We start from the raw sequence: 24,676 nt of genomic DNA on the forward strand, positions 1-24,676 counted from the left end.
GAGGAGTTTTTGAACAAGAGTAAGTCAACTCCTTATTGCTACTTAAGTAATGGAACGTATCATGTGCTTACGATGCGTCAAGCGCCGTGCCAAGAGCTGGGGTAAGATACAAGATAATCAACACTGCTCTCTGTGCCTAATCCATCAATCGTATTTATTGAGAACTTACTACGCATAGAGCACTGTACTAAGTGCTTGGAAGAAGACAATACAACAGCCTACGTATTCCTCGGTGCGTAGCTGATCTCCCCATTTTAAAAGACATACACGGGAGCACCTGTCTCTTAACTTCTGGCTAAGAGAAGACGTGATCCCCCGGGGTGAAATTTTAAGAAGCAAGGGCCAACCACGGCGAAAACTTCTGTATCGGGGTGACCGTCCCGGCAAACGAGAAAGCCACCCCCGCGGCCTTGTTCCGGCCGCCTCCCCTACTCACGTTCGCAGGGCTTAACTCCCGTGGGAGAGTTCAAGGCCGTTCACTCCCACAAAGGCTAATCTTATGTCAAAAGAAACGCGGGCTTTCGAGGGGCTCGGGCTCCTCCGGTCCGACCGAGCCTGGGTCGGCGGAGAGCTCCCCGAGCTGTAACGACTCGGGGAATACTCTTTAAGGGATACGAAGGCTGTCACCGTCCTCCACTCGGAGCCATTTCTCCTCAGGCCTGGCCAACTAGGCCTGAGAAAGAGTGGCCTGGCGGAGTCAGAAGGACCTCGGTTCTAATCCCGATCCTGCCACTTACTTGCCTGCTGTGGGACCTTGGGTAAAACCCTTCATTTCTTGGCACCTCAGTTAGCGGTGTTCAGAAGGGCAGGGTAGTGCGGGAATGTGCTATCAGAAAATAGTGAAACATGTTGGGGTCTTGAAGCCTCCCATCTCCAAACTATTCATTTTCTTGGGGATAATTGTGGTCATCAAGTGATTCGTGGCTCGGTGGAAAGAGCCCGGGCTTTGAAGTCAGAGGTCATCGGTTTAAATCCCGGCTCCGCCACTTGTCAGCTGTGTGACTTTGGGCAAGTCACTTCACTTCTCTGGGCCTCAGTTCCCTCATCTGTAAAAATGGGGATGAATCAATCAATCGTATTTTTTGAGCGCTTACTGTGTGCAGAGCACTGTACTAAGCGCTTGGGAAGTACAAGTTGGCAAGATATAGAGACAGTCCCTACCCAACAGTGGGCTCACAGTCTAGAAGAGCTTTAGTGAAAAACAATCAATTGCCCATTATCCCATACGGCAGGAATCCTACCATGCAAGCCAAATAACATCATTTTCAAGGGCACAGACTTTAGTCATTTTTTCATTTATTCGATCATATTTACTGAGCACTTACTATGTACAGAGCACTGTACTAAGCACTTGGGAGAAATAGAATCTAATCAGGTTGGACACAGTCTGTGCCCCATGTGGGGCTCACAGTCTTAATCCCCATTTTACGGATGAGGTCACTGAGGCCCAGAGAAGTGAAGTGACTTGCTCAAGGTCTCACAGAAGACAAGTGGCGGAGTTGGGATTAGAACCCAGGTCCTTCTTCATTCATTCATGCAATCGTATTTATTGAGCGCTTACTGTGTGCAGAGCACTGTACTAAGTGCTTGGAAAGTACAAAGCGGCAACATCTAGAGACGGTCCCTACCCAACAACGGGCTCACGGCCTATCCACTAGGCCAGGCTGCTTTCCTTCCTTTTGAAACTGGGATTTCTCTCCCAGTCACCCCGTGAGGAAACCACACCGAGGGACTGAAATGGAGGTCAAGCGGGAAGACACGGACTGATTTTTTTTTTATTTTTTTTTTTAGAAAAATGATCTATGCTGCAAAGTATGCACTGGAGCAGGTAGAGTCAGGAGGCAGGGAGGAGGAAGACACAGTAGTCAAGGCAAGATAGGGTAAGTGGGGGTCACGTCCTGGGTCAAATCTAGATTCCAGTGGCTGACCCCCGCCGCCCCCAGATCTAACCTGGGCCCCCCGAGAAGCCGTGCTACCGCTCCACTCTGAAGTTGCTTCTACTGTTCTTGACGGATCTTACGCCGAGAGCAATTTGGGCCTCACCAGCCCCAGGACACACTTCCCACCCCTAGAAAAGCGGGGGCAGGGTTAATATTTGGGGAAATGCCTCCCATTGGACATCAGGATGGGCAAGAGTCTTCGATCACTCTTGGACAAACAAGAACCAAGATGGAATTTTATCTACTGATTTACGGTTAATAAACAAGTCTGCAAATGTCTTCTGCTATTGCCTAAACTCTGATATCCAAAACATCAACCCCAAACTGCCCAAAATTCATTCAGTCACTCATTCATTCAATCATATTTATTGAGCACTTAAAATTCATTCAATCGTATTTATTGAGCGCTTACTGTGTGCAGAGCATTGTACTAAGCGCTTGGGAAGTACAAGTTAGCAACATATAGAGACGGTCCCGACCCAGCAACGGGCTCACAGTCTAGAAGGGGGAGACAGACAGCAAAACCAAACATGTGGACAGGGTTCAAGTCAGAACAAATAGAATTAAACCTAAATGCACATCATTAACAAAAGTTCACTTCCTCCTCTTCCTCCTCCTTTTCCCTCTCCTCCTCCTCCCTATCCCAGAGTGAAGGGGAGGCGCTCTTTCGGGGGGGGGGGGGGGGGGGTGTCATTCATTCATTCATTCATTCAATCGTATTTATTGAGCGCTTACTACGTGCAGAGCACAGCACTAAGCACTTGGGAAGTACAAGTCGGCAACACATAGAGGTGGTCCCTACCCAACAGCAGGCTCACACCAGCAGACCCCCCTAGAAAGGCAGGGCAGCAGCCTAGTGGCTAGAGCCTAGGCCTGAGAGTCAGCAGGACCTGAGTTCTAATCCCGACTCCGCCACTTGTTCGCCGGGTGACCGCGGGCAAGTCACCTCTCTTCTGCGTGCCTCAGTTCCCTCATGATTATAATAATAATAATGGCATTTATTAAGCACTTACTAGGTGCAAAGCCCTGTTCTAAGCACTGGGGAGGTTAAAAGGTGACCGGTGGCCCCACGGGGGGTTCCCAGTCTTCATCCCCTTTTGACTGATGAGGCCACTGAGGCCCAGAGAATAATAATAATGATGGCATTTCAAAAAGTACTGACCCCCTCCTTATGAACCTCCAATGGCTATCTGCTTCTCCTGCCTATTAGTGATAATAATTGTGATATCTGTTAAGTGTTTACTGTGCGCTGAGCATTATACAAAGAAGAAGGTGGGTACGAGATAATCAGGTCAGACAATCCCTGCCCGACGTGGTCTTAGAGTTTAAGAGGAGGCTCCTGACTGGTGGATGGCAGCAGGCGCCTCCTCATTACCTCCCTGCCCTCTTTCTCTCACTGCACCGCAACTGACCCTTTTCACTTCTCCCGAGCTAACCTAACCGTACTTGCGTTCGACTCTCCCACCTCCGGTCCCAGGTTCGCACTCTTTCCCTGACCTGCAGCCTCGACCGTGGCACAACCTATAGGATAAAGTGAGAGGGAAAGGGAGAAAGGCTATTGGAAAGTGCCACTGCTCCTTCACACAGTGGGCCAGAGGGAAGCGTCCATCCAGCCCAATGAAGCCCTGAATTTGGAAACATCTCACAAAATATGCCCCTCAAGCCCACACACTCCCCAGCAACTCAACTTTCCGCTGGTTTGTTATGTTGCCAACTTGTACTTCCCAAGCGCTTAGTACAGTGCTCTGCAAACAGTAAGTGCTCAATAAATACGACTGATTGATTGATTGATTGATTTGCAAGCCCTGAGGCAGATTCGACATTCCCCCTGCCATCCCTCCCCCAACACCCCAAGAATAAAAAAGCAGGAGAACATTAAGGGGTTTTTTTTGAATAGGAAAGCATCTGAACTGCACTATTCAAAGGCATCTGCTAAATCACTTGAGATCTGTGTTTGAGCGGGTTGCACTTTGAGCTCTTTGGAAGAAAGGCATAAGATGAACCCATGTTGCTGCCAGTACTGAGAATGTGGCTGTGTGACACCAGGGAATTCAGAAGGGAAAGAGTGCTTGACCTTTTTTCCGCAAATATCTGAAGCCGAATAGCCTGGGACAGGAGAGCTGACCACTACAATTCATAAACTATACAGTACATTAGAGTACACAGAAGAAGACAGAAGCTCACGGAGAAAAACAAAACAGGACATAAATTAACACAACTGGTATTTAAAAGGTTTAATAAAAGGAAGAGGGGATTCTGTAGTGGTACCAACTCAATACAAATCATTAGGCAGAGTATATAGTTTTTCCAAAGTTATTCACATTATTGCTCGATACCACAGCTGTTTTGGAACAGTTTCTGAACAGACATTAAAATTCATATAATTCCAGGCTTATAAAAAGAAAAAAAAACTTACACATACACCACTTGGTTATTAAAAAAAAGGAGGGAGAGAGAGAGAGAGAAACTTTTAAAAATGCAAGAAGGTATATACAACCAACAGAAAAGGAACTACAATGACATCGCTGGCCTGAAACTAACGAACAGGTCTCATCCGGTCTTAACGGTTCGGGAGCGGCAGAAACCGAACCAGGTGACCCCACGGGCAAAGACCAGATCCACCTGGAGGTCTGTCAGTCGAATCGTCATTCTCCGTGGGGCTCCTGTGCCAATCGGGGGGAAACTCTGGAGCCTTGGGTAGCTCTCTCCAAGTTGGAGAGATGGGGGTTTGGGAAGGAGGGGTTACGATTCCGGATCTCAGGGATGCCCCCTCCCCTCAGCACCCTCCTGTTGTTCTGTGCACCGGCAAGGGGAAGCGAGGCAGTGGGGATTTCAGGCTGGGCTTTGCAGCCCATCACACTCCCTCCCCCGGGGCCGACAGGGCCCAGGGAGTCTGGTTTTCAACGTCTCTGGCACGCTGGACCTGTCTACATCTTCACCCAGAATGTCACTGCTGCAGGGTTTTGTTTGTTTTTTGTTTTTTCTACAACAAAATAAAGATTTTTGGAACGACGAAAAAACAAGTTGTCCTCGGACAACTGATGTAGCAAAAAGAATCCCTCTGCACCTTTACGTAGGAGGTCTCGTAAACGATAAAAAGTAATGCAAGTAAGGCCATTATTCATGACGTCGCCTTGAAAAACCAAGATGTGGTGCTATGATGCTTCTGTGACCCCGAACTCTAAAAACCATTAGCTGCATGCATATCTTTCACTGGGTCTTCTATTCTAAATACAATACTTCACTGTCCTCTTTCTTAAAACCGAGGAGAGAACTGAAGTCAGGAAGGACTTCTTCGGGAGTGAATACAGGTAATACTCGAGGAGCAGAAAAGGGGCAAAGGGGAAAGTTTAAAAAGACGGTAGCCAGTATGACGTCAAGAGGACATTTTAGAAATGGCAAATTGAAGTGCCTGGCAAGATGACAAGGAGTGGGAAGCCACTTTGTTCTAGGTCAAAGGGAGCTACAGAATGACATTATGTGCAACAGTTTTCAAATCAAAAGGCCTGGCCATTTGGAGGCTACGTTCAGATGTATTTGCTCAAACGCTTGACAAAAAAAGGGGGGGAGGGGTTGTTATTTCTTTTCTGCAAACAAATGAAGATCCCCAAACAGAAACAAAGCACAATAACTTAAGTATTTAACACATGTATGATAGAACGGTCGCAACGTCGGACAAAAACGCACACTGGGAACATGCGGTTACAAACCCCAAAGCCCAGGCCACGACAGTCTGGAGGGCGAATGCTATGCCACCACCAGGAGAGCACCACGCAAGGCACCGTTGGAAAGACAATGTACTTGGGTAAGTCTCTATAAATAAAAACGCACAATGCTAATCGGGTCGGAAAATCGGTGTCTTTGGTAAGAATTCTATGAGGATGACCTGAAAGAAAACAGAGGGAAAATGCGTCAGGGCGGATTTCACTGGGCAAAACGCTAGCCTTTTCCCGATCGCTGAACTGGACAAAAAAGCCCGTTGGCTGGCTTTTTCGATCCTCGGAAACCCCCTGGTGAACAAGCCAACACTTACTGTCCCCTCCCTCCGATGTTTAAATGCCAGGAAGGGACCGTGACTCTTCTCTCCTCCCCAACCCCAAGCCAGAAAGCAGGGGTTTTGCCCCCCGGGGAGTGATGGGGTCCGGGTGGCCAAGCCAAGGCTGGAATCCAGCCTGCCTCTTTCTCAGGCTAACGCCACATTGGCCCTTTCCTGCTTCTGAGTGAAGGAGGACCCGGGGATGGTGGTCAGGGAAGAGATAGGAGGAGAGTCTGAAGAGGAATAAGCAACCCCTCACCCCAGCCTCTTAGGACCCAACAGAGAGGCTGGCAGATCACTTCACAGCTTCAAGAGAGTCCCCTGCAAACTGCCCACTGGCAAAACCGCCCACTCCCCACCACAAAAAATAAAAACAAGAAAAAAAAACACAAGACAAATCGGCAAATCAGCTCTCTGTTAGACATTTCCTCTTACAAAATATTTCAACATTGATGGCAGGAAGACCAAATCAGCACGTCTAATGCCTGCAAATGCTATTTTCATTCAAATATTTGAACGAGTCGTAAGGAGGCAAATGCCAAACATTCATTAGTGACTTATGACTGAATTATGCCCCCAGCCCTGTTCCAAGGAGAGCTGGTAGGCTGCCAAGCAGAAGGTGGAGGCCCAGGCTCTGGTCTCAGAGTCCTCGGTGGGGAGGTGACGGTGGGGGACGGGGCTACAGTGAGCCCAGCCTATGGCATTTGGCCATGAACGCTCCGCCCCAGTACTGGCTTGGTTCTCGTTAAAGAGAAAGAGCCTGGAGACAGCGGCCTGGTCTCCTGAAATCGGGAAGGTCAGGGCTCGTACCAGCCCGGTGCCCCCTTAAGCCTCCAAAGAACAGAAAAGTGGAAGTCGCTTGACGGTCTCCTGGCCTGCCAGAGGGCAAAGGAGGAGGAAGAGGAGAAGGAGGAGGAGGAAGGGGTGGGGGTCTGTTTTGTCTGTCCTTTGAGAAGAGCGGCAGTCTTTTACTTCCTGAATGTGGAATTTGAGCTTGGGAAGGGGTCCAGATCGGATTAGGCAGGGGAAGTCAGGTTCTGATTTCTGAGCCCTCCTCTTCGGGATGCCTAGGCGCTTCCCCTTAGACTGAAAGCTTGTCGTGGAGAGGGAACGTTTCTATGAACTCTACTGTACTCTCCTAAGCGCTTAGTACAGTGCTCTGCACATAGTAAGTGCTCAATAAATACGATTGACGGATTGAGTCCCTTGGACACAATCCATCCATCAACCACCGGTATTTCCATACCCGCACACTTCCTCACCTCCCTGAACGGGCCTTCACCGTAGAAATTGTTGTAGGAAAGCAAAACTTGGGGAAAATGACTATAATTTAACAAAAAAAGTTTTCATGGGTAGCTACAATTAGGAAATGCAGCCGAACCCTCTAGTCAAAAATGTTTTATGCTGGAAAGCCACATACAAGGAAATTTGCTTCATAGAGGCGTATAAGTTAGATGAAGGAACTGGTTAGATGGGGTACCCAGCTCAGCCTTCTCTTACTTTTAAACACCTCCAGTCATCGTGACTCATTCCTGGGCCTGCCGCTCATTCGAATAAGCAGCAGGGAGGGAAAGAGTTATTATGTACAAACGCAGCTTAAAAAGATGAACAGTGCAAGCTTGGCTTTTTGTGCTTCTTTCTCAATGGCAGATTCAAGTCTGCAAAAGTTTCAGTTAAATGAGAAAAGTGTTTGGGGTGACTGTGTTAACCACTTTTGTTAAAAGAAAAAAAAATCAGATTTCTGGTGAAAATAAGAGCACCGTTTTCATAGGTCAAGCTTAAAACAACCTACTAGGGTTTGCTTTTTTTATGGATTCAGAAGTATCGTGTGTTTCTCTCATCATCATAAATTAACATGTTTGATATAATAGATAATACAAAAAAATCTACATTATTCGGTTCACTGAATAGAGCTATTCTGTAAAAAAAAAAAGAGGCATTTTAAAAAAGGTCTTTTATGCTTCTAGGCTACAAATAGGACTCAATGGTAAGAAAATGGAAGAAAGGGGAAATGCTAGTAGAGAAAAGAGGATTTTTAGGCTAATTTCCAACTATTTAAACACCGCTTTAATCCATCTATCTCATATTGTCTCTGATGGTTGCATTGTTTCACAGACTAGACAGAATATCATCGGCTCATAAAAGACCGTGTGCCAGGTACTTCTTGAAGGTTTGGTCTTCATTTTCAATGATTAACCCCTTCTAAGATATCTCTCCCTCAACTGGAAGCCCCTTCACATTTCAGACCGAGATCCCAGTTTCAAAGCGGAATTCAGTCGACCAGAAATTTCCTACTTATGGTCGGTGTGTTTTTCAGAAGCGCCGTTCCCCCCGCCACCCCTCCCCACACCCTCCCTCCCCACGCACCCCGCCTCGGCTGAATTTTTTTTTTAAAGTTTTAAAAAATAATAAAATCAAAAGAATCGAGGGAGCCAGCCGGGAAAATTCCAGCCCAAACTCAATGGCTGCAACACCGAGGGAACAATAACGGTTGCACCGCAAATCCTTTTAGGCGCAAACCCGGTAAGAGATGGTCTCATCCTGTGGCTTCACTTCAAGATGAACTTGAATAAGAGCAACATTCTGGTGACACTTTCAAAGCTGCTTTGGAGGGTGCTGAGGTATGGGGCAGTTAAAATCTATAAAGGCTAAAGGTTTCTTCAGCTCCAGCAGCTTGGCTGAAAGGTCTCCTCCCATCCTCAGAGACCTGATTAGCATTATATAAACCGGCCATATCTGACTTGCTGCGGAACCAAAGTTGCGCTTATTCTTTATCCCGAATCTAAAATTTCACACTCCATCAACACACGTTCAGGCCATTTTATCTTGGCAATTAATTTATTATTTTTCAGAACACAGTGAAGCCTTGTTTTCAAGTCATTCATAACTTTATAAATCAGCCTTGCACAGGAGACCATGCATCTGTGAACCGTAGAAAATCCCTTGCGCTCGGGAGATTAAGCTCCTGACACCTTTGCTGATTAATAATCATGCAAAGAATAAGATCAGAGGCAAAATAAATGATCATTTAATAGAGAAACTCACAAAACAGCCCTTTAACTTACATATTCCATCATGTTATTCGTTTCACATTTCCTTTTGCTCAGCTTCCAGTGCAAGCACAGCTAGACAAGGAGGAGAGTAAAAGAAGAAAAATGAGGCCCGTTTTACTGCGGCCCGCAGACTCGCCCATTTGTCCACCTTTCATATTTTTAGCTCAACAAAAGCATCTGTTTCCATACTGTGCCATTCAAGCCGCAACAGTACGAAGCTGCTCCCTGCGGCACTCACCTTGTGGTATAACCGATTGTTTTCCCATTCTAATAACTTCTCAATCGATCTTCGTGTCTGCAAGACAAATGGGAAAAATTTTTACTCTTGACTGGTTTTAGAAAAACTTGGTTCTGCAGCTGCTTTGGGTGTGAAAGGGGGAGAGGTGCGGGACAGTGACTGAGTATGGGGTGGGCCACGGCGAGAGCAGGCGCTGAGAACGGAGATTCTCGGGTGTTGAACACTGGCTTCTGTTTATTGCTGTCTTGCACTCTCCCAAGTGCTTAGTACAGTGCTCTGCACACAGTAAGTGCTCAATAAATACGATTGAATGAATGAATTGGCACGGGAGCAGTTACACACACATACCCACCCACCCCCACACCCCCAAAATCCAGGTTTTTGGAGCACTAAAGTTTCACAAATGTCACTTGGGGCCTTAAGCGGGTGGATCTTAAACATTATGAACTCAGAGGGCTAGCTGATGTTCCTCAGATGGCATCCGTCTGAATGTCCTGTCCTGTAACTCTGCTTTCTCAGCAATGCGTGCCACTAGCGACACATCCCTAAGATCACGCACACGACTCCGGGTTGAGTTCCCATTTGGGGTTTTGCTTACTGAACCGAATTGCAGGCTACTTCTCACAATTGGAGAACCAATTTAAATTACCCAGGGACAAAATAAAAATCACGGGCACCCAAAGATCCATGCATATATTATGGCTCATTAACACAGACAGCCTATAAAGTGGAATTTGCTCCACGTTTCGGAGTCAGATTTCACCCGTGCGGGACCAGATGCCATTTCCAGAAAGCCACGGGTCGTGGCTGGGGGCTGGTCCAAAGCGGGAGCCATCGGCTCTCTGCCCTCCAAAGTTCACACTTGGGCTTGCCACGCAACCTGAGCTTCTTCCCCGGCGGGGCCGTTGGGCGAACCCCGCTTGGGTAGGTGCCCCCGGTCCGCCCCGACCGCTGAAGCCCTGAATGCGCCCGGCTCAGGCGAGAGAATGAAAGGGGGGATAATTCATGGTGCCAGGTGCCAAAGATGAGGCGGACACAGCTGCAGGTGCAGGAGGACCAGGCTCCGTCACGAGGATCAACCGCGACTCCGTGCAGCTGCAGCCCCTTTACAAGGCCTAAGGGGGGAGGGGGCACCACCCCGCCCCGGACACTGCCGCCACCACGACTGGAAAACAGCAGAGTCGCCATAAACAAACACAAACAAGCGCCCGCTGCAAATCTGGGCGTCGGGCAGGGATGATTTGTGGGTAAGTAAAGATGGACGTCCGGGGTGGACCAGTCTGGCGTTTCTTAATTACACTGGCCCGTATTTACGTCCGGCGACCGTTGCTATTCGGTTACCGTGCCACTTCTCGGTGCCAGAGGCCCGAACGGCTCCATTGGAGCCTTCTGGGTGCCAATTGCGACTCGTAACCATCTAAGGATAACTACTGCGTTCCCCTACGCTGGGTCATAAAAGCAGGAGCTGAAGTTGCTTTGTAGGTAGCGGTGTGCCAGCCGCTAATTTACTGCCTCTCCCCATCCCTTTTTTTTTTTTTTTGATCATGGTCTTTTTGCCCAGAATTTTTTTCTTCTTCTTTTTTATTTTCTTTCCTCCAGAAACAGTGCCCTTGTTAACAATGATAGGCAGACCTCACTTGTTTCTTTGTAAAGATAGCCTTTTAGAGGGTGCTCCCCTTTTAAATGAAAATAGGGCAGCAGTTAGGGTCACACTTTTTGTTAATTTAGTTGCCAGTCAGCTCCAAATCAAAAGAAAATAAGGCTGCAGAGTGTAATTAACATTCAGTTCAGTCGTTTTGTCCCTTGTCTAGCCCCCGAGCTTTGTTAAAATTGCCATCTGAATACTGAAGGCTGTAGGGAAATCGATTTGATTCTAATCGCACCATGAAAAGAACATGATCTAACTGCTTTCAGCCCTCGGTAAATCTGTACTAGGTCTTTTAGCACAATGCAACTTCCAATTTAAAAAGCACTGAATGTCTCGTCAATGACTTTGTGAAGAAAAAAGGACAAGGAGCAGACATAAAAATTCCAATAGTTGTTTAAGCATTAAAGTTCATTTGCATCACAGCAAACCTGAAAAGGGCTGACCTCTCAAACCGCCTCTCAGGTCTATGAAGTTGTAGCCTTGACAAGCTCACATTGACAGAGCTCATTGACTCTGAAAGGCTACTCTATCAATGGTGAAAAATGGCAATAGGGTCTACTCGGAGCAGGCATCTGCCTGCCCACCCGCTGCTAGACCAATGGCAAAACCGATTCAAAACCTGAGTCTACCTTGTAGCCGGCCTTTCTGGGGCCTTTTAAGAATAGATTAAGATTACTACACAATTTAAGGTTTTAATTTTACTGGTGGTTTGAAAAAGCAGAGGAGGTGGAGGGGTGGGGGCGCGGAGGGAGAGAGCGAGAGGCGGGGGACCCAACCCAAGCTTCCCAAGAGCTACTTTTTCCAACGTTGCGTCTGAAACGGGACTCGGTGGCGGCCCAAATTCCCCAACGGCCCAGCCGGCAACAGGGGCTTAACCACAGGCTGTTCGAAGCTGGAGAGGCCTAAACCACTCTAGAAAGCGCCTTCGAATCCGGCTCTGGGCGCCTGAGGAAAGGGTGTCCTCGTTTCCCGCGGCCCGGCCCACGCCCACCGGTTACGGCTCGCTTCACAACTCTGCCTCAACAGAGGCCGTCGCAACCGGCCCGGTGACGTTTGGGATTTTTCTATGTTGAGAACCACCCGGGGCTCTTTGGGTATAAGCTCGCTGAGGGCGGGGAATGTGTCTGTGATACTGTACTCTCCCAAGTGTTTAGTACAGCGCTCTGCACACAGTACACGCTCAATAAATGCAATCGACTGAGGGAATTTGTTTTATTCTTATATTGTCACAATAACTGTGGTATTTGGTAAGTGCTTACTAGATGTCAAGCATTACACTAAGTGCCGGAGTGGATACAAGCAAATCGGGTTGGTCACAGTCCCTGTCCCACGTGGGGCTCACAATCTCAATTCCCATTTTACTGATGAGGTAACTGAGGGATAAAGAAGTAAAGTGACTGGCCCAAGGTCACACAGCAGAAACGTGGAGGAGCCGGGATTAGAACTCATGACCTTCTGGCTCCCAGGCCCATACTCTATCCACTATACCACACTGCTTCTCCCAAGTGTTTAGTATGGTGCTCTGCACACGGTAAACATTCAATAAAACAACTGACTGAGGGAATGTGTCTGTTATACTGTACTCTCCCAAACAATTAGTATAGTACTCTGCACACGATAGGCACTTAATAAATACGACTAACTGAGGGAATGTGTCTGTTTTATTCTTATATTGTACTCTTCCAAGTGCTTCGTACAGTCCTCTGCACACAGGAAGCGCTCAATAAATACGACCAACTGAGGGAATGTGTCTGTTTTATTCTTATATTGTACTCTCCCAAGTGCTTCGACCAGTGCTTTGCAAATGGTAAGTGCTCAAAAAATATGACAATGAATGAATGACGTGCTTCGTATAGTGCTCTGCATTCATTCATTCATTCACTCGTATTTATTGAGCGCTTACTGTGTGCACAGCACTGGACTAAGCCCTTGGGAAGTACAAGCTGGCAACATCTAGAGACGGTCCCTACCCAACAGCGGGCTCACAGTCTAGAAGGGAGAGACAGACAACAAAACATATTAACAAAATAAAATAAATAGAATAAATATGTACAAAAAAGTAAATAGAGTAATAAATATGTACAAACATATATACATATAAGGTGCTGTGGGGAGGGGAAGGAGGTAGGGCGGGGGGATGGGGAGGGGACACAGTAAGTACACAGTACTTGCTGCACACAGTAAGCGCTCAACAAATATGACTGACTGACGGTGGACTTGACCGGTGTGTTTCTGCCAGCGGCACAGGCCGGGGCGGGCCCCGCGGAGGAGGTAGCATCGACACCTTAGAGCAAGACTTCTTTCCCGCTCTGACAGGTGAACAAAAGCCCGTGCACGTGTGACTCCATTAATCACCGTGCCGGGCAGCTCCGAGATTTCTGGTGGGGAGCAGGTGAGGACGACGCACCAAAAATCAATCAATCGTATTTATTGAGTGCTTACTGTGTGCAGAGCACTGTACTAAGCGCTTGGGAAGTACAAGTTGGCAACATATAGAGGCGGTCCCTACCCAACACTGGGCTCACAGTCTGGAAGGGGGAGACAGAGAACAAAACCAAACATATTAACAAAATAAAATAAATAGAATAGATATGTACAAGTAAAATAAATAGAGTAATAAATATGTGTAACCTACCAAAACAACCTGAGAGGCACACCCCAGTCCGGGGGATGCGCCCCCAGCCCGGGCAGAGAGTTGGACAGAGACCTGAGCAGCGCCAATTCCCGAAACCCTACACTCGCGACCCCCCCCCTTCTTCCCCACCCCTCTGTCCTCGAATGATTTGATAGTCACAACAGCAGCAGTGCAAATTCATTGGGAGCGCGCCTTAATTGTCGGGAATGTTTAATACTCTGCAATTATTTTGTTCGCAGAAATCAAAATATCATTTCACAAACAAATACAATGCTAATTTAACAGACTTTGGGAAGAGTACATCTGTGGCAGCTGGATTTCATTAGGAGCCTTTCATCGCCGCAAGTGTCTCGCAACTCCACTCAAAAAACGAAGCTATCGCAACATCCATGGGGCCCTTGGATGTTTCGACTGAATGGAAAACCGAGCTCAAAGCGGCCAATTTGGGGTGTTTAGCCTCTCTGGTCGAATCGAGTACAATCGAGTTAAACGGCCTTTCTGCGACGGAGATGTTTATTTGGGTTCAATATTCCCCAGGGTGCAGGAAATATATAAACATTAATTGCCAAGGGAGGTGCAGTATGAAGGGTGGGGGTCTGCTCAGCCTGACCCCCGTGCCTCCCCTCGCCCCCAAGACCCGGGAATACCAGTCCAGTTCTTAGAACAGTGATTGCACACAGTAAGCGCTTAATAAATGCCAACGTTATTATTATTATTGAGGCTCTGGCCACCTCCCACCTTTGATTACTGGCCTGAATTCTGTGCTTGAGGGGGGGCCCTGGACTATCTGGTGCCCTGAAACCCTTCAGCCACAAGGAAGAACAGCAAGGCAAGGACACTGGTGCCCACTCGCCCACCGTGTCCCACAAGTGTGCGTTGATCCTTTTTGGGCCTACATCCTGGCGTGGGGGTGGAGAACACAGGGGAGTTTCTCTGCCATCCTACCTCCCACCCCAGCCCCTCTGCTAAGCTAAATGGTGAGTGAGGAGTGAGTTAAAGGTACGTGGGATTCCGGCCATGGGGAAAAGGGAGCCAGGTGACCCTGAATTCCCTCCCCCTGAGCCCAGCACTCTGGATCGGACGCAAGGCCCCGGAAAGGGGAGCCCCGGCAGGCACTCAGCCGACCTGCGTCCTAGAGCTGGGAGCCTCCACCACCACTGTTACAACCTCCTCCTCCTCATCATCATCAACTCCCAATCACCGGGCTTTTCTCATATGCTTATTTCAACTTGTGAAGACTTTTCTTCATGCCGTGGCCTTTCCCTTCTCTTTAACTCCAAACCCGGGCGGGGGGAGGCAACTCTCCAGGACAGGGACGGCCTGCATCGCATCGCTTGAAGCTACAGCTAATTCAAATGACTGGTTCTGGCAAAAACTCAAAGCCTCCCCCCACATCCCTCACACCTCCCAATCCCATTCCAGGAAGCCTCAGGCTAGAGCTGCTAACAAGGAGTCATATGAACTGACTGGAGTTGCCTCCCTTTATTTCCTGCTGAGGGGCAGCAGGCCGGCAGGAAGCCAGCTAGGAAGGAGGGCAGCAAGGGCCTGGACAATCAGGCTCAGAGAAACAGAGGCAGTGGTCTGTCTCGGACCCTCTCCTGGTCCGTCCTACCAACGGGCCTGGGTCCCTGGTGGTGAAAAAGTCATTTTCTGGCCCCAGCTAACTCCTGGCCCAACCAGGCATTTGGGCTTCTGGGTCGGGCGGGTCCTCCCCGACGCTGAGAGCTCTTGCTAAGGTCCCCGTCGGGCCCCGGCCACCACGTTGGACATCATCCCCAAACCCAATTTCTGGGCATGCTCCTCGGCAGGCTCGCACATGAGTCGGAAAGAGTGTGCCAGGAGTGAGCTCGGACAACACGCCAATGCACACAGAGCTCCCCCACCAGCCAACCCATCTCTCCCTCCTGCCCTGCTCACCCTGGGGTTTGAGAAGGAAACCTGGCCTGATCTTGTGTCACACACACACGAAAAACCAGTAGGTGAATCACAAAAACAACTTGTTGAGCAGTCCTTTAATAATAACTGTGGTATTTGTTAAAGGTTTACTACGTGCCAATCAATCATATTTATCAATCATATTTATAAGCACTATAAGTATTTATATTTATATGCACGTATTTATGAGCACTATAAGCCAAGTGCTATACAGGATCATCAAGCCTCACATGGGACTCACAGTCTAACAGTAGTGAATCCCCATATTGCAGATGAGGCAACTGAGGCCCACAGAAGTGACTTGCCCAAGGTTACTCAGCAAACAAGCAGCAGAGCCAGAAGTAGAACCCAGGCCCTCTTGACTCCCAGTCTCATACCCTTCCCACTAGGCCACACTGCCTCCCCTTTAATTCACTGAACAGGAACACTTATTCTTTAAGAGAGAATTTTCCTCCAAAAGATGGGAGCTTGGTCTCAGAAAAGTTCATTCACAAGTGGAGTCAGAGTCAATAACAATAATAATCCTCTGAGTTTATATGATCCCCAGCTTCAAGGAACAAAAAGTGCTTAGAGATTAGTCACACACATGCAAAAAAAAAAAAAATCTAACTGGAAAATGTACCAGAGGAAGTCACAATGAGGAAATTTACCCAAAATTATTCTCAGGAACAATAAGTGCACCAAGATCATTTACATTTAGACTTGTTAAAAAGCGCCGTATTGACAGAGATGCAGAAATAAAAGTTTTTACCTCCTATATTGAGGCGAGGGGTCTCGGTTGTGTGGTTTTAAAATGGTAAATTGACATTATTCACAGTATCACAGGATACTAAAGTTCTAATCTCTAAGCGCTTTGTAAAAATAAAGGCCTTTTAAGTTTATAATGGATTAATGAGGTTTTAACATGAAACACCTTGAATATATTAATTTCAAAAAAGCATGCCAATACCATGCTTGCCTTTTCAACTATATGCAAATTAGCAGTGCTAAAATAAGTAGATTAAAAAATTGGAAAGAGCAACATTGTCTTCAAAAAAGGCAAAACCATACACCTTTCAGAGGACATTATTTCAGTATTGGCACAGATGCTCTTTCAGGCTGAAATAACGTCTAAGAGAAATTCAATAAGGAAGACCCCACTGTTAAGGTGTAAGAAATGTGCGAGACATGGATGATAAAACATCTGTAGCTTACTCACACACAGATTTATTGTTTCCATTTAAAAAGGAAGAACGTTGCTTGTGCACACAACTGATTGGAGGCTATCGATTCGAGTTGCAAACTGGGGAAACCCTTGAATGGGGTGCCCCCAGAGTCAATCCCCGGCCTGAATTAAATACCAGTGGTCTGGTTTGCTCATCCTTGACACCCGGGAATAAAGCTCAGAGTGGCCCAGATGAAGTCGGGAAAAGGCCCGTTCCAACAGGTAAAACTGTGGGGTGGTGCAGCCTAGTGGAGACAGGATGGGCTTGGGAGTCAGAGGACCTGGGTTCTAATCCTGGTACTGCCATCTGTCCACTGGGTGATGTTGAGCAAGTCAACTGCCTTCTCTGGGTCTCAGTTACCTCCTCGGTAAAATGAGGATTAAGTACCTGTCCTCCCTCCCCCTTAGACTGAGTCTCACGTGGGAGACAGATTGGGTCGGACCTGATTATATCTACCCCATTGCTCAGTAAAGGGCTTGGAACCTGGTAAGAGCTCAACAAATACCGCAATTATTATTATAAAATGAGGAAGAGGAGCAGGGCACAGGTAGGGCAGAATCAGGGAGGCGATGCAACTTAGTGGAAAGAACACAGCACAGGGAGCCAGGAGACAGACTGTAGACATGGTTCAACTGGCCCCACTTAACCTCTCTGTGCCTCCATTTCCTCATTTTTAAAATCGGGGGAAAATATCTGCGCTCTCTCCCCCTTAAACTGTGGGCCCTATGTGGGACAGGGAGTGTGCCCAATCTCATTATCTTGAGCTAAACCTCAGTGTTAAGCACATTGCTTGGCACCTAGTAAGTGCTTCATAAATGCCACAAGCAGAATATGAGCCTGTCAAGCATGAACACCCATACCCAGTAATTCTGATCATCTGTTTCCGGACCGTGCATCTCCCCGCTGAAAGAGCCGTGTCTTACCCTCAACAGGTAAGAAGAAGTGTGGCTTGCTGGATAGAGCTCAGCCCTGGGAGTCAGAAGAACCTGGCCTCTAGTCCCGGCTCTGCCACTTGTCTGCTGTGTGACCTTGGGCAAGTCACTTCACTTCTCTGGGCCTCAGCGACCTCATCTGTAAAATGGGGATTTCGACTGTGAGCCCCATGTGGGACATGAGCTGGGTCCAACCTTGTATCTACCGCAGCAGTTAGAACAGTGCCTGGCATATAGTAAGTACTTACTAAATATCACTAAAAAAGAGAAAAAGAAATGGTCCAGTAAATAGGAAGACTCAAACCTCAACGCTCTGCCTGCACTCCCAGGCAGACAGGAGAACGATTCTCTGGGCACTAATTCAGCACTTTTGGCTCCATGAGCTTCGTGGCGGAAAGCTCACTCAATGAATCTCTGTCAGAATTCAACGAACACTTAAACGGTTTTCAGCAGCTTCTTCTGAACACGCGACACAGGCAACCCGGTTCTTAAAATGAGTGAGAGGTCTTAATAGAGACAGCAGCTCTTAATCTCTGCCGTCTGACGGTTGAGTCCAGCTTTTAAAAGCTCCTTCTTTGCTTTGTGATGTCTTAGAGAACTGCTGCCAGTGAACTCATCTTTAAACAACCAGCGCTAGCTTTGAAAGCAGATCCTACGGTGGAGTCTTTTCTGTTTGGGTTTCGTATTTATAATACAGTGCTTGGATTTCTGACTGTAGCATAATTTAACTGGAAAACTTCCCTTACTATTTTGAAAAAGAGACTTCTCAGAGAAGTTCTGGGATTTCCGTGAAATTTCAGTTTGTAGGTATATTTTTCCATGGAGAACAGGAGTGGCCTAGTGGAGAGAGCCCGGGCCTGGGAGTTAGGGGACCTGGGTTCTAATGCCGCTTCTGCCGCCTGCCTGCTGGGTGACCTTGCGTAAGTCACGTATCTTATCTGAGTGGCAATTTCTTCATCTGAAACCAGGGATCCAATACCCTGGGCCTCATGTGGGACAAGGACTGTGTCCAATTTGATTACAGTGTACCTATGTCAGTGTTCAGAACAATGCTTGGCACAGAGCGCTGAGGAGGAGAGGTGGCGAGGAAAGAAAAAAAGCCTAGAATGTTTTGTGGATTTGGACTGGCATTTTCACAGTCCCCCAGTGTCTGCTGCCTGAGGTAAATGTTCAGGGGTCTGCCTTTGTTTTACGGTAAATACATGGTCTGAAAATGAGCCCGCTCCTCGGATCGGGGCAATGGAGGAAGGCCACGCAAGAGGTTAAAGTTATTACTGTATTTGTGAGCCAAGGTTGGGGCTTTATTAATGTCTGCCACCACCTCTAGGCTGTAAGCTCGTTACCGGCAAGGAACGTGTCTGCCTTTTCTATTGCACTGTACTCTCCCAAGTGCTTGGAACAGTGCTCTGCACTTAATCAGAATTCGATAAATATCATTAATACATTAACTGATTGATTGGGGCCTCAATCAGTTAATTCGGTGGTCCCTAGGTGCCAAGCACTATGCTAAGTTCTGGAATAAACACAAGATCATTAAATTGGACACAGTACCCATCTCACAGGGGGCTTCTAGTCTAAGAGGTTGGAAGGAATACTTATGTTTCAGTTTCTAAACACTTTTTAGAACAATACGCCACTCCTACGGCATCTACAGACAAGTGGCTGGAGGGGGAAGGTGGTCACTTTAGAAACTCTCAAAAACAACCCACCATATCAGGGAATTTTAAAAAACGTTCTTGAAGGAATGAATACAAGCTTTCATTTCACAGGCCAGTTTAGCCCTCACTGTCAAGGAAGTTAAGAGGGTCAAAATGGAGAAAAAGCAGTAATTAACTCTACGACAACTGAAAGAGTTATAAAGAAATGCCCCTAAAATTGTACTAGATAAGTACCTCACAGACCAATTTAAAATGCACTCACACATTGCTGGAGAGAAACTTGGAAACTGCAAGTCACAACGCTGTATTTCTAGGAACCAAAGTGTCTAGCAAGATATTAAAAGGACTACCGAGAGACGGTGCTAGGACACTGGGCAGATTAAAAGACATTGTCCTCCAAAGGAGATTGTAAAGGAGACACACAGAGGACCAAAGAGCCAATGTCCTAGAGAAGATGGCCCACTGAAACCACATGTGCAACACCTGTCATCATTTCTGCTGGCTGCTCTACATGTTAAAACAACCCAAACTCCCCAGGTTTGCTCATGGAATACATTTTCCTGGATTATTAAATGACTGACATACGAGACGGCTTTTCTACATTCAATAATATCACACCCAATATCCGGAAGAGGCCCACCGAAGGACATTTAGAGACCTAAAAGATCCCACAGCAAGATGAGTCTATTTAACAATTTAGCATTTTCAGTTTTCAAGGGACTCTTCTTTCTACTTACTAAACCACGGTGCAGATATTACAGTTGTGATAATTAAGATCTTACAATGTATAAGACCTGTGATTAATTCTATAAATATGTTTATTTCCAAATGTGAACAACACAGCAGGATGGGTGCCCAGCTCAGCTGGGTTTCCCCTTCATTTTCAACTTTATTATTATTATTATTATTAGATTTTTAAGGGCTTAATCGCTCTAAGGACTGGAGTAGGTACAGATATATTAGATCAGACTCTGTCTTTGCCCCATCTTAGACAGACACAGAGTAGCAGGATTTCTGGGTTACAGAAACCCAAGGCCCAGGGAGGTAAAGTGACTCATCCAAGGTCACACAGCAAAACAGGGTCAAAGCTGAGACGAGAATCCAAGTCTCCTAACTCCCAGTGCCATGTTCCTTCTACCAATTCTTATATCTGCTCCCCAAAGTTAGCTGATGAATACCTTTCAAGAAGGCAAGCGGATATTCTAAACTCGCCTTACTAGGGTTTGAAAAGCAGCACTGTCTACTGGATAGGACTTGGGTTTTAATCCTGGCTCTACTACTTGTTTGCTGTGACACCTTGGGCAAGTCACTTCACTTCTCTGTGTTTCAGTTCCCTCATCTGCTAAACGGAGATTAAGACTGTGAACCCATGTGGGCCAGGGACTGTGCCCAATCTGATTACCTTGTACCTACCCTGGCGCTTAGAACAGTGTCTGGCACTAGTAAGTGCTTAACAAATACCAGCTCCCCCCGACCCAAAAAAAGAAGGATGGCCACGTAAATGTCCAAAAATTAAGTGATATCAAATTGGGAGAGAGCGAAGTCGAGAGAGGGAGAGGTGTGTAGAAGAGTGAAGAAGGCAGGATGGAGCAGTGGCCCACAAAACCTCCCAAACCGGCAGCCAGGGTCAAGAAATACTGTCAGATGCTCTGGGCAGCAGGCGTCTGCCCCTCCTCCTCAAAACCCCTGACCCTCAAAGTTCGGCCTCCCCCTTTCACGTCATGAACATACGCTCGGCCTGCCGCAAGGAAGAAATCTGAACTGCGATGAGTCTGAGTCTCTGGTTCTGCTCTACTCAGCGGTCATGTGGAAGCAACTCTCCCAGGGGATTCGCATGCGAAACTGTAAATCACTGAATCACGGGTTTCAGGGTCGGCAAACCCTGTTGCAGAAAGGTCTATGGAGAAGTGGCGTCACCAGGTAAATGGAAAAAAAACAAATGGCTTCTGGAGACCAATGGACCTTTCCAAAAGGGTTTTCTGAACATAGGTCGGTGATCCCCCCCGTTACACAGAGGGGTGCATTTTCAATCTGAATTTCCTTCTTGGAATTCTGAAGCACCTCCTTGTGTAACACAGGGCCAGAAATGCTTGGGGAATTCCCACTTTCCTCATGTTCCCAGATTTGCAGAGTTGGAACCTGAGTCAGAAGATAGCTCTCTTTTTTCATTCTCTTTCCCTCTTTACATGGTATTTGTTAAGCGCTTACTATGTGCCAGTCACTGTGCTAAGCACTAGGGTAGATGCAAGATAATTGGGTTGGACCCAATCCATGTCCCACATGAAGCTCACAGTCTTCATCCCCATTTTACAGATGAGATAGCTGAGAACCAGAGAAATGAACTGACTTGCCCAGGGTCACACAGCAGAAAAGTGGCGGAGCCTAGATTAGAACCAAGGTCCTCCTGATTCCCAGACCCAGGTTCTATCCACTGGGCTGTGTTTCTTCCCTCTGGGGGAAGGAATGGAAGCTGAGCAAGCAGGCTCCTTCACAAGTTCCTTCCCCTTTTATGAGAACACAGCCCAAACTCCTGGCAGCCGGCTTGGAGATAATCAACTCTCTGCCTCCTTACTATCCTCTCTCTTTGCACGCTGCCCCCCAGCTCGCCCTCTTCAATCCCCCTAAGTCAAACTACTCATGTGCGTTCTTCTCTTCTCTTCCTGAGGCAATCAATTGCTCATGCCCTTTCTTCAGTATGCAACTTCCTTTCTCTCCCCACCCCGGCAGACTATAGCTCTCCCCTCTTCAAAGTGCTTCCGAAATCACATCTCCTCCAGGAAGCCTTTCTGATTAGTCATTCATCTCATCCACCCTATATCGTCCCCAAATACTACTTCTGCACTATCTCATCTCCCAATTTAGGTACTCACCCACACCCAACATATATATATATAGCTATAGATATCTTTATATTCTATTGCTTCCCCATACAAGTAATTTATTTATTTTAGGGCCTGTTTGCCCTGCTAGCCTGTATGCTCCTTGAGGGCAGGGATCACGTCTATTAATTCTAATGTACTCTCCCAACCTCTTACATAAAGCTCAACACACAGAAGGAGTTCAAAAAATACCACGGATTGACAACACAGCTGCTCCCTTCTGCTCTTTAAGTGGGAAAAGTCTAGAGAGCACCGAACTATAATCTCAGAATCCTCTGGAGCTCATTTTTACCATGGATTTATTTCCTCAAAAAACACTGTTTAGTTAACAGACCTGAATGCTTATCCTCTTTAAACATTATTTCAGCGGCCCCAACCAATACGCTTCTGACCCTGGGTGGTCTCCCAATGCTAACTGAAGATGTTCTACTTCTATAAGCAATAAATCTAACGTTCAGAAATTCTGATTTTTTTTGGCAGGTGTGCTTTTCTGAGGTTTTTAAAATTTTGTTTTCATTCAATTGTTCATTCATTCAATCGTATTTATTGAGCGCTTACTGTGTGCAGAGCACTGTATTAAGCGCTTGGGAAGTACAAGTTTTGTTTTTAATAAAGTGGATGTCAGAGAAGAAGAAAAAGAAAATGATCATGCTGGCACTAAGTGGAAATAAGGTTTCCTAGCTGTCAAAAAGATTCATGTTTTATTAATAATTATGGTATTTGTTAAGTGCTTACTATGTGCCAAGCACTGTTCTAAGCGCTGGGGTAGATACAAGGTAATCAGATTGTCCCACGTGAGGCTCACAGTCTTAATTCTCATTTTACAGATGAGGTAACTGAGGCACAGAGAAGTTAAGTGACTTGCCCAAGGTCACACAGCAGACGAGTGGCAGAGGTCAAACCCATGACCTCTGACTCCCAAGCCTGTGCTCTTTCCACTAAGCCACGTTGCTTCTGCATCCGTCCCAGACTCATGAATGGCTATGGCCAATTTCATGTCTATCTCTCCCCTGTACAGGGTATAAGGCCTCCTCGCAAACAGCCCCAAAGGAAATAATCGCTAAATAGCACAACCCCCGGCCCCTGATCCCGGGGAACTTACACTCTAACACAGCCCTTCCTTTTCTTCCAGTGGTTTTTGGCTATTTTCTCCTTATTTGTAGTTACTAAGTTGGCTTTCATTCTATGCCCCAACCAGGAAGAAGCCCCATTTAAGGCAAAGGTATAATAGGCACAGAAGTGTCCACTTTCCACCAAGCAGAGAAGAAGCACAGCCTAAAGGATAGAGCACAGGCCGGAGAGTCATAAGGGACTGGCTTCTAATTCCGGCTCTGCTGCTTGTATGCTGTGAGACCTTGGACAATTCACTTCTCTGTGCCTCAGTTATCTCATCTGCAAAATGGGGATTAAGACTGTGAGCCTCTTGTGGGACAGGGTAAACCCCACTAGCTCTTATCTATCCCAGTGCTTAGCACAGTGCCTGGCACACAGTAGGCATTTAATAAATACCAAAAATTAAAGTCAGAGGGAGAAGGCACTGGGGTGGGGGATGAAAGACTAGAGTAAATCATTTTAACTAGCCGCTTCATTGTCACCAACTTAAAATGACCAATTCATTCACCTGGAGAGATTAATGCCACTGGACAAAAAAAATGGAAAGAGCTGACAGCCCTTCTATAACTCAAATACTTTTCCTCGCCACATCAGTTCTGGAAAGCTATGAAATAAGGCAGAGATAACCAACACCCGGTGTAGCTCCAAACATAGCGTAAAATCTGACTTACTCTTTTACTGAGGCAAATGACTGGCCACATACTGCAACCCAACGTACAGCAGCAACAAAGGCAGCCACACAGTAGCCAGCGCACGTTCACAGGGAGGTTCTTCTTAAGACAGCTGTTCACTCTGTTGATGCTGGCTTTAAACTCCTCTGGGGCAACCTGCAGGTTAAAAAGAAAATGCACTAAAACATTGGTGGAAAAGAGGAGGCCCCTCCACTTCTCCCCAACTTCAAAGTCCTCCAAGATGTCTTCTCTGATGACTTTCTCCTTTCCCCCTGAAAATGCACCCCAACACTATGAACCAATGACACGGTTGGGTATGCACAACCACCTGTAGCACTTTTCCACCCACCTTGTTACTTAGGCCCTCACTCGCAGATCCTTTCCTTCCTCCTATCTGTAATCTATTTGGTGTCTGTCTCTCCTGCTAGATTGAAAAGCCCTTGCAGGCAGGGATCATGCCTACTGTTGTACTCTCCCAGGCGCTCAGGACACTGCACAAAATAGGTGCTCAAAAAATACCGTAAAATGAATGGGAGTGGAACTGATGCTGCTGTCCTTGTGCCGCTTCCTTTAAGCAATTTACCCAAGTTTCCCTGGTTCTGCTGAGCCAGAGAAAGTCAATGGATCAATCGTATTTACTGAGTGCTTACTGTGTGCCGAGCACTAAATTAAGCACTTGGGAGAGCAGAGTATAACAATCAGCAGGCACATGCCCTGCCCACAATGAGGTTAC

The 24,676-nt window shown here is 46.9% G+C and overlaps 1 protein-coding gene across 2 annotated transcripts in view; it reads right to left on the reverse strand.

Annotated features, from left to right (window-relative positions):
- Positions 1-4,159: 4,159 nt before the first annotated feature.
- CHIC2 (cysteine rich hydrophobic domain 2) overlaps positions 4,160-24,676 on the reverse strand; it is a 41,817-nt gene continuing 21,300 nt past the window's right edge. Inside the window, exons 3-6 of one of the 2 annotated variants that reach the window (XM_038769356.1) lie at positions 23,944-24,099; positions 9,268-9,324; positions 9,042-9,101; positions 4,160-5,826 (exon numbers count right to left, since the gene is read on the reverse strand). In XM_038769356.1, the coding sequence (XP_038625284.1) occupies positions 5,776-5,826; positions 9,042-9,101; positions 9,268-9,324; positions 23,944-24,099 (324 nt within the window). In that variant the 3' untranslated portion in view covers positions 4,160-5,775. The remainder of the gene's footprint in view (positions 5,827-9,041; positions 9,102-9,267; positions 9,325-23,943; positions 24,100-24,676) is intronic. The other variant, XM_038769357.1, reaches the window with a different exon arrangement.

Source organism: Tachyglossus aculeatus, chromosome X5 (assembly GCF_015852505.1).
Source record: "Tachyglossus aculeatus isolate mTacAcu1 chromosome X5, mTacAcu1.pri, whole genome shotgun sequence".
NCBI classification, from domain to species: Eukaryota; Metazoa; Chordata; class Mammalia; order Monotremata; family Tachyglossidae; genus Tachyglossus; species Tachyglossus aculeatus.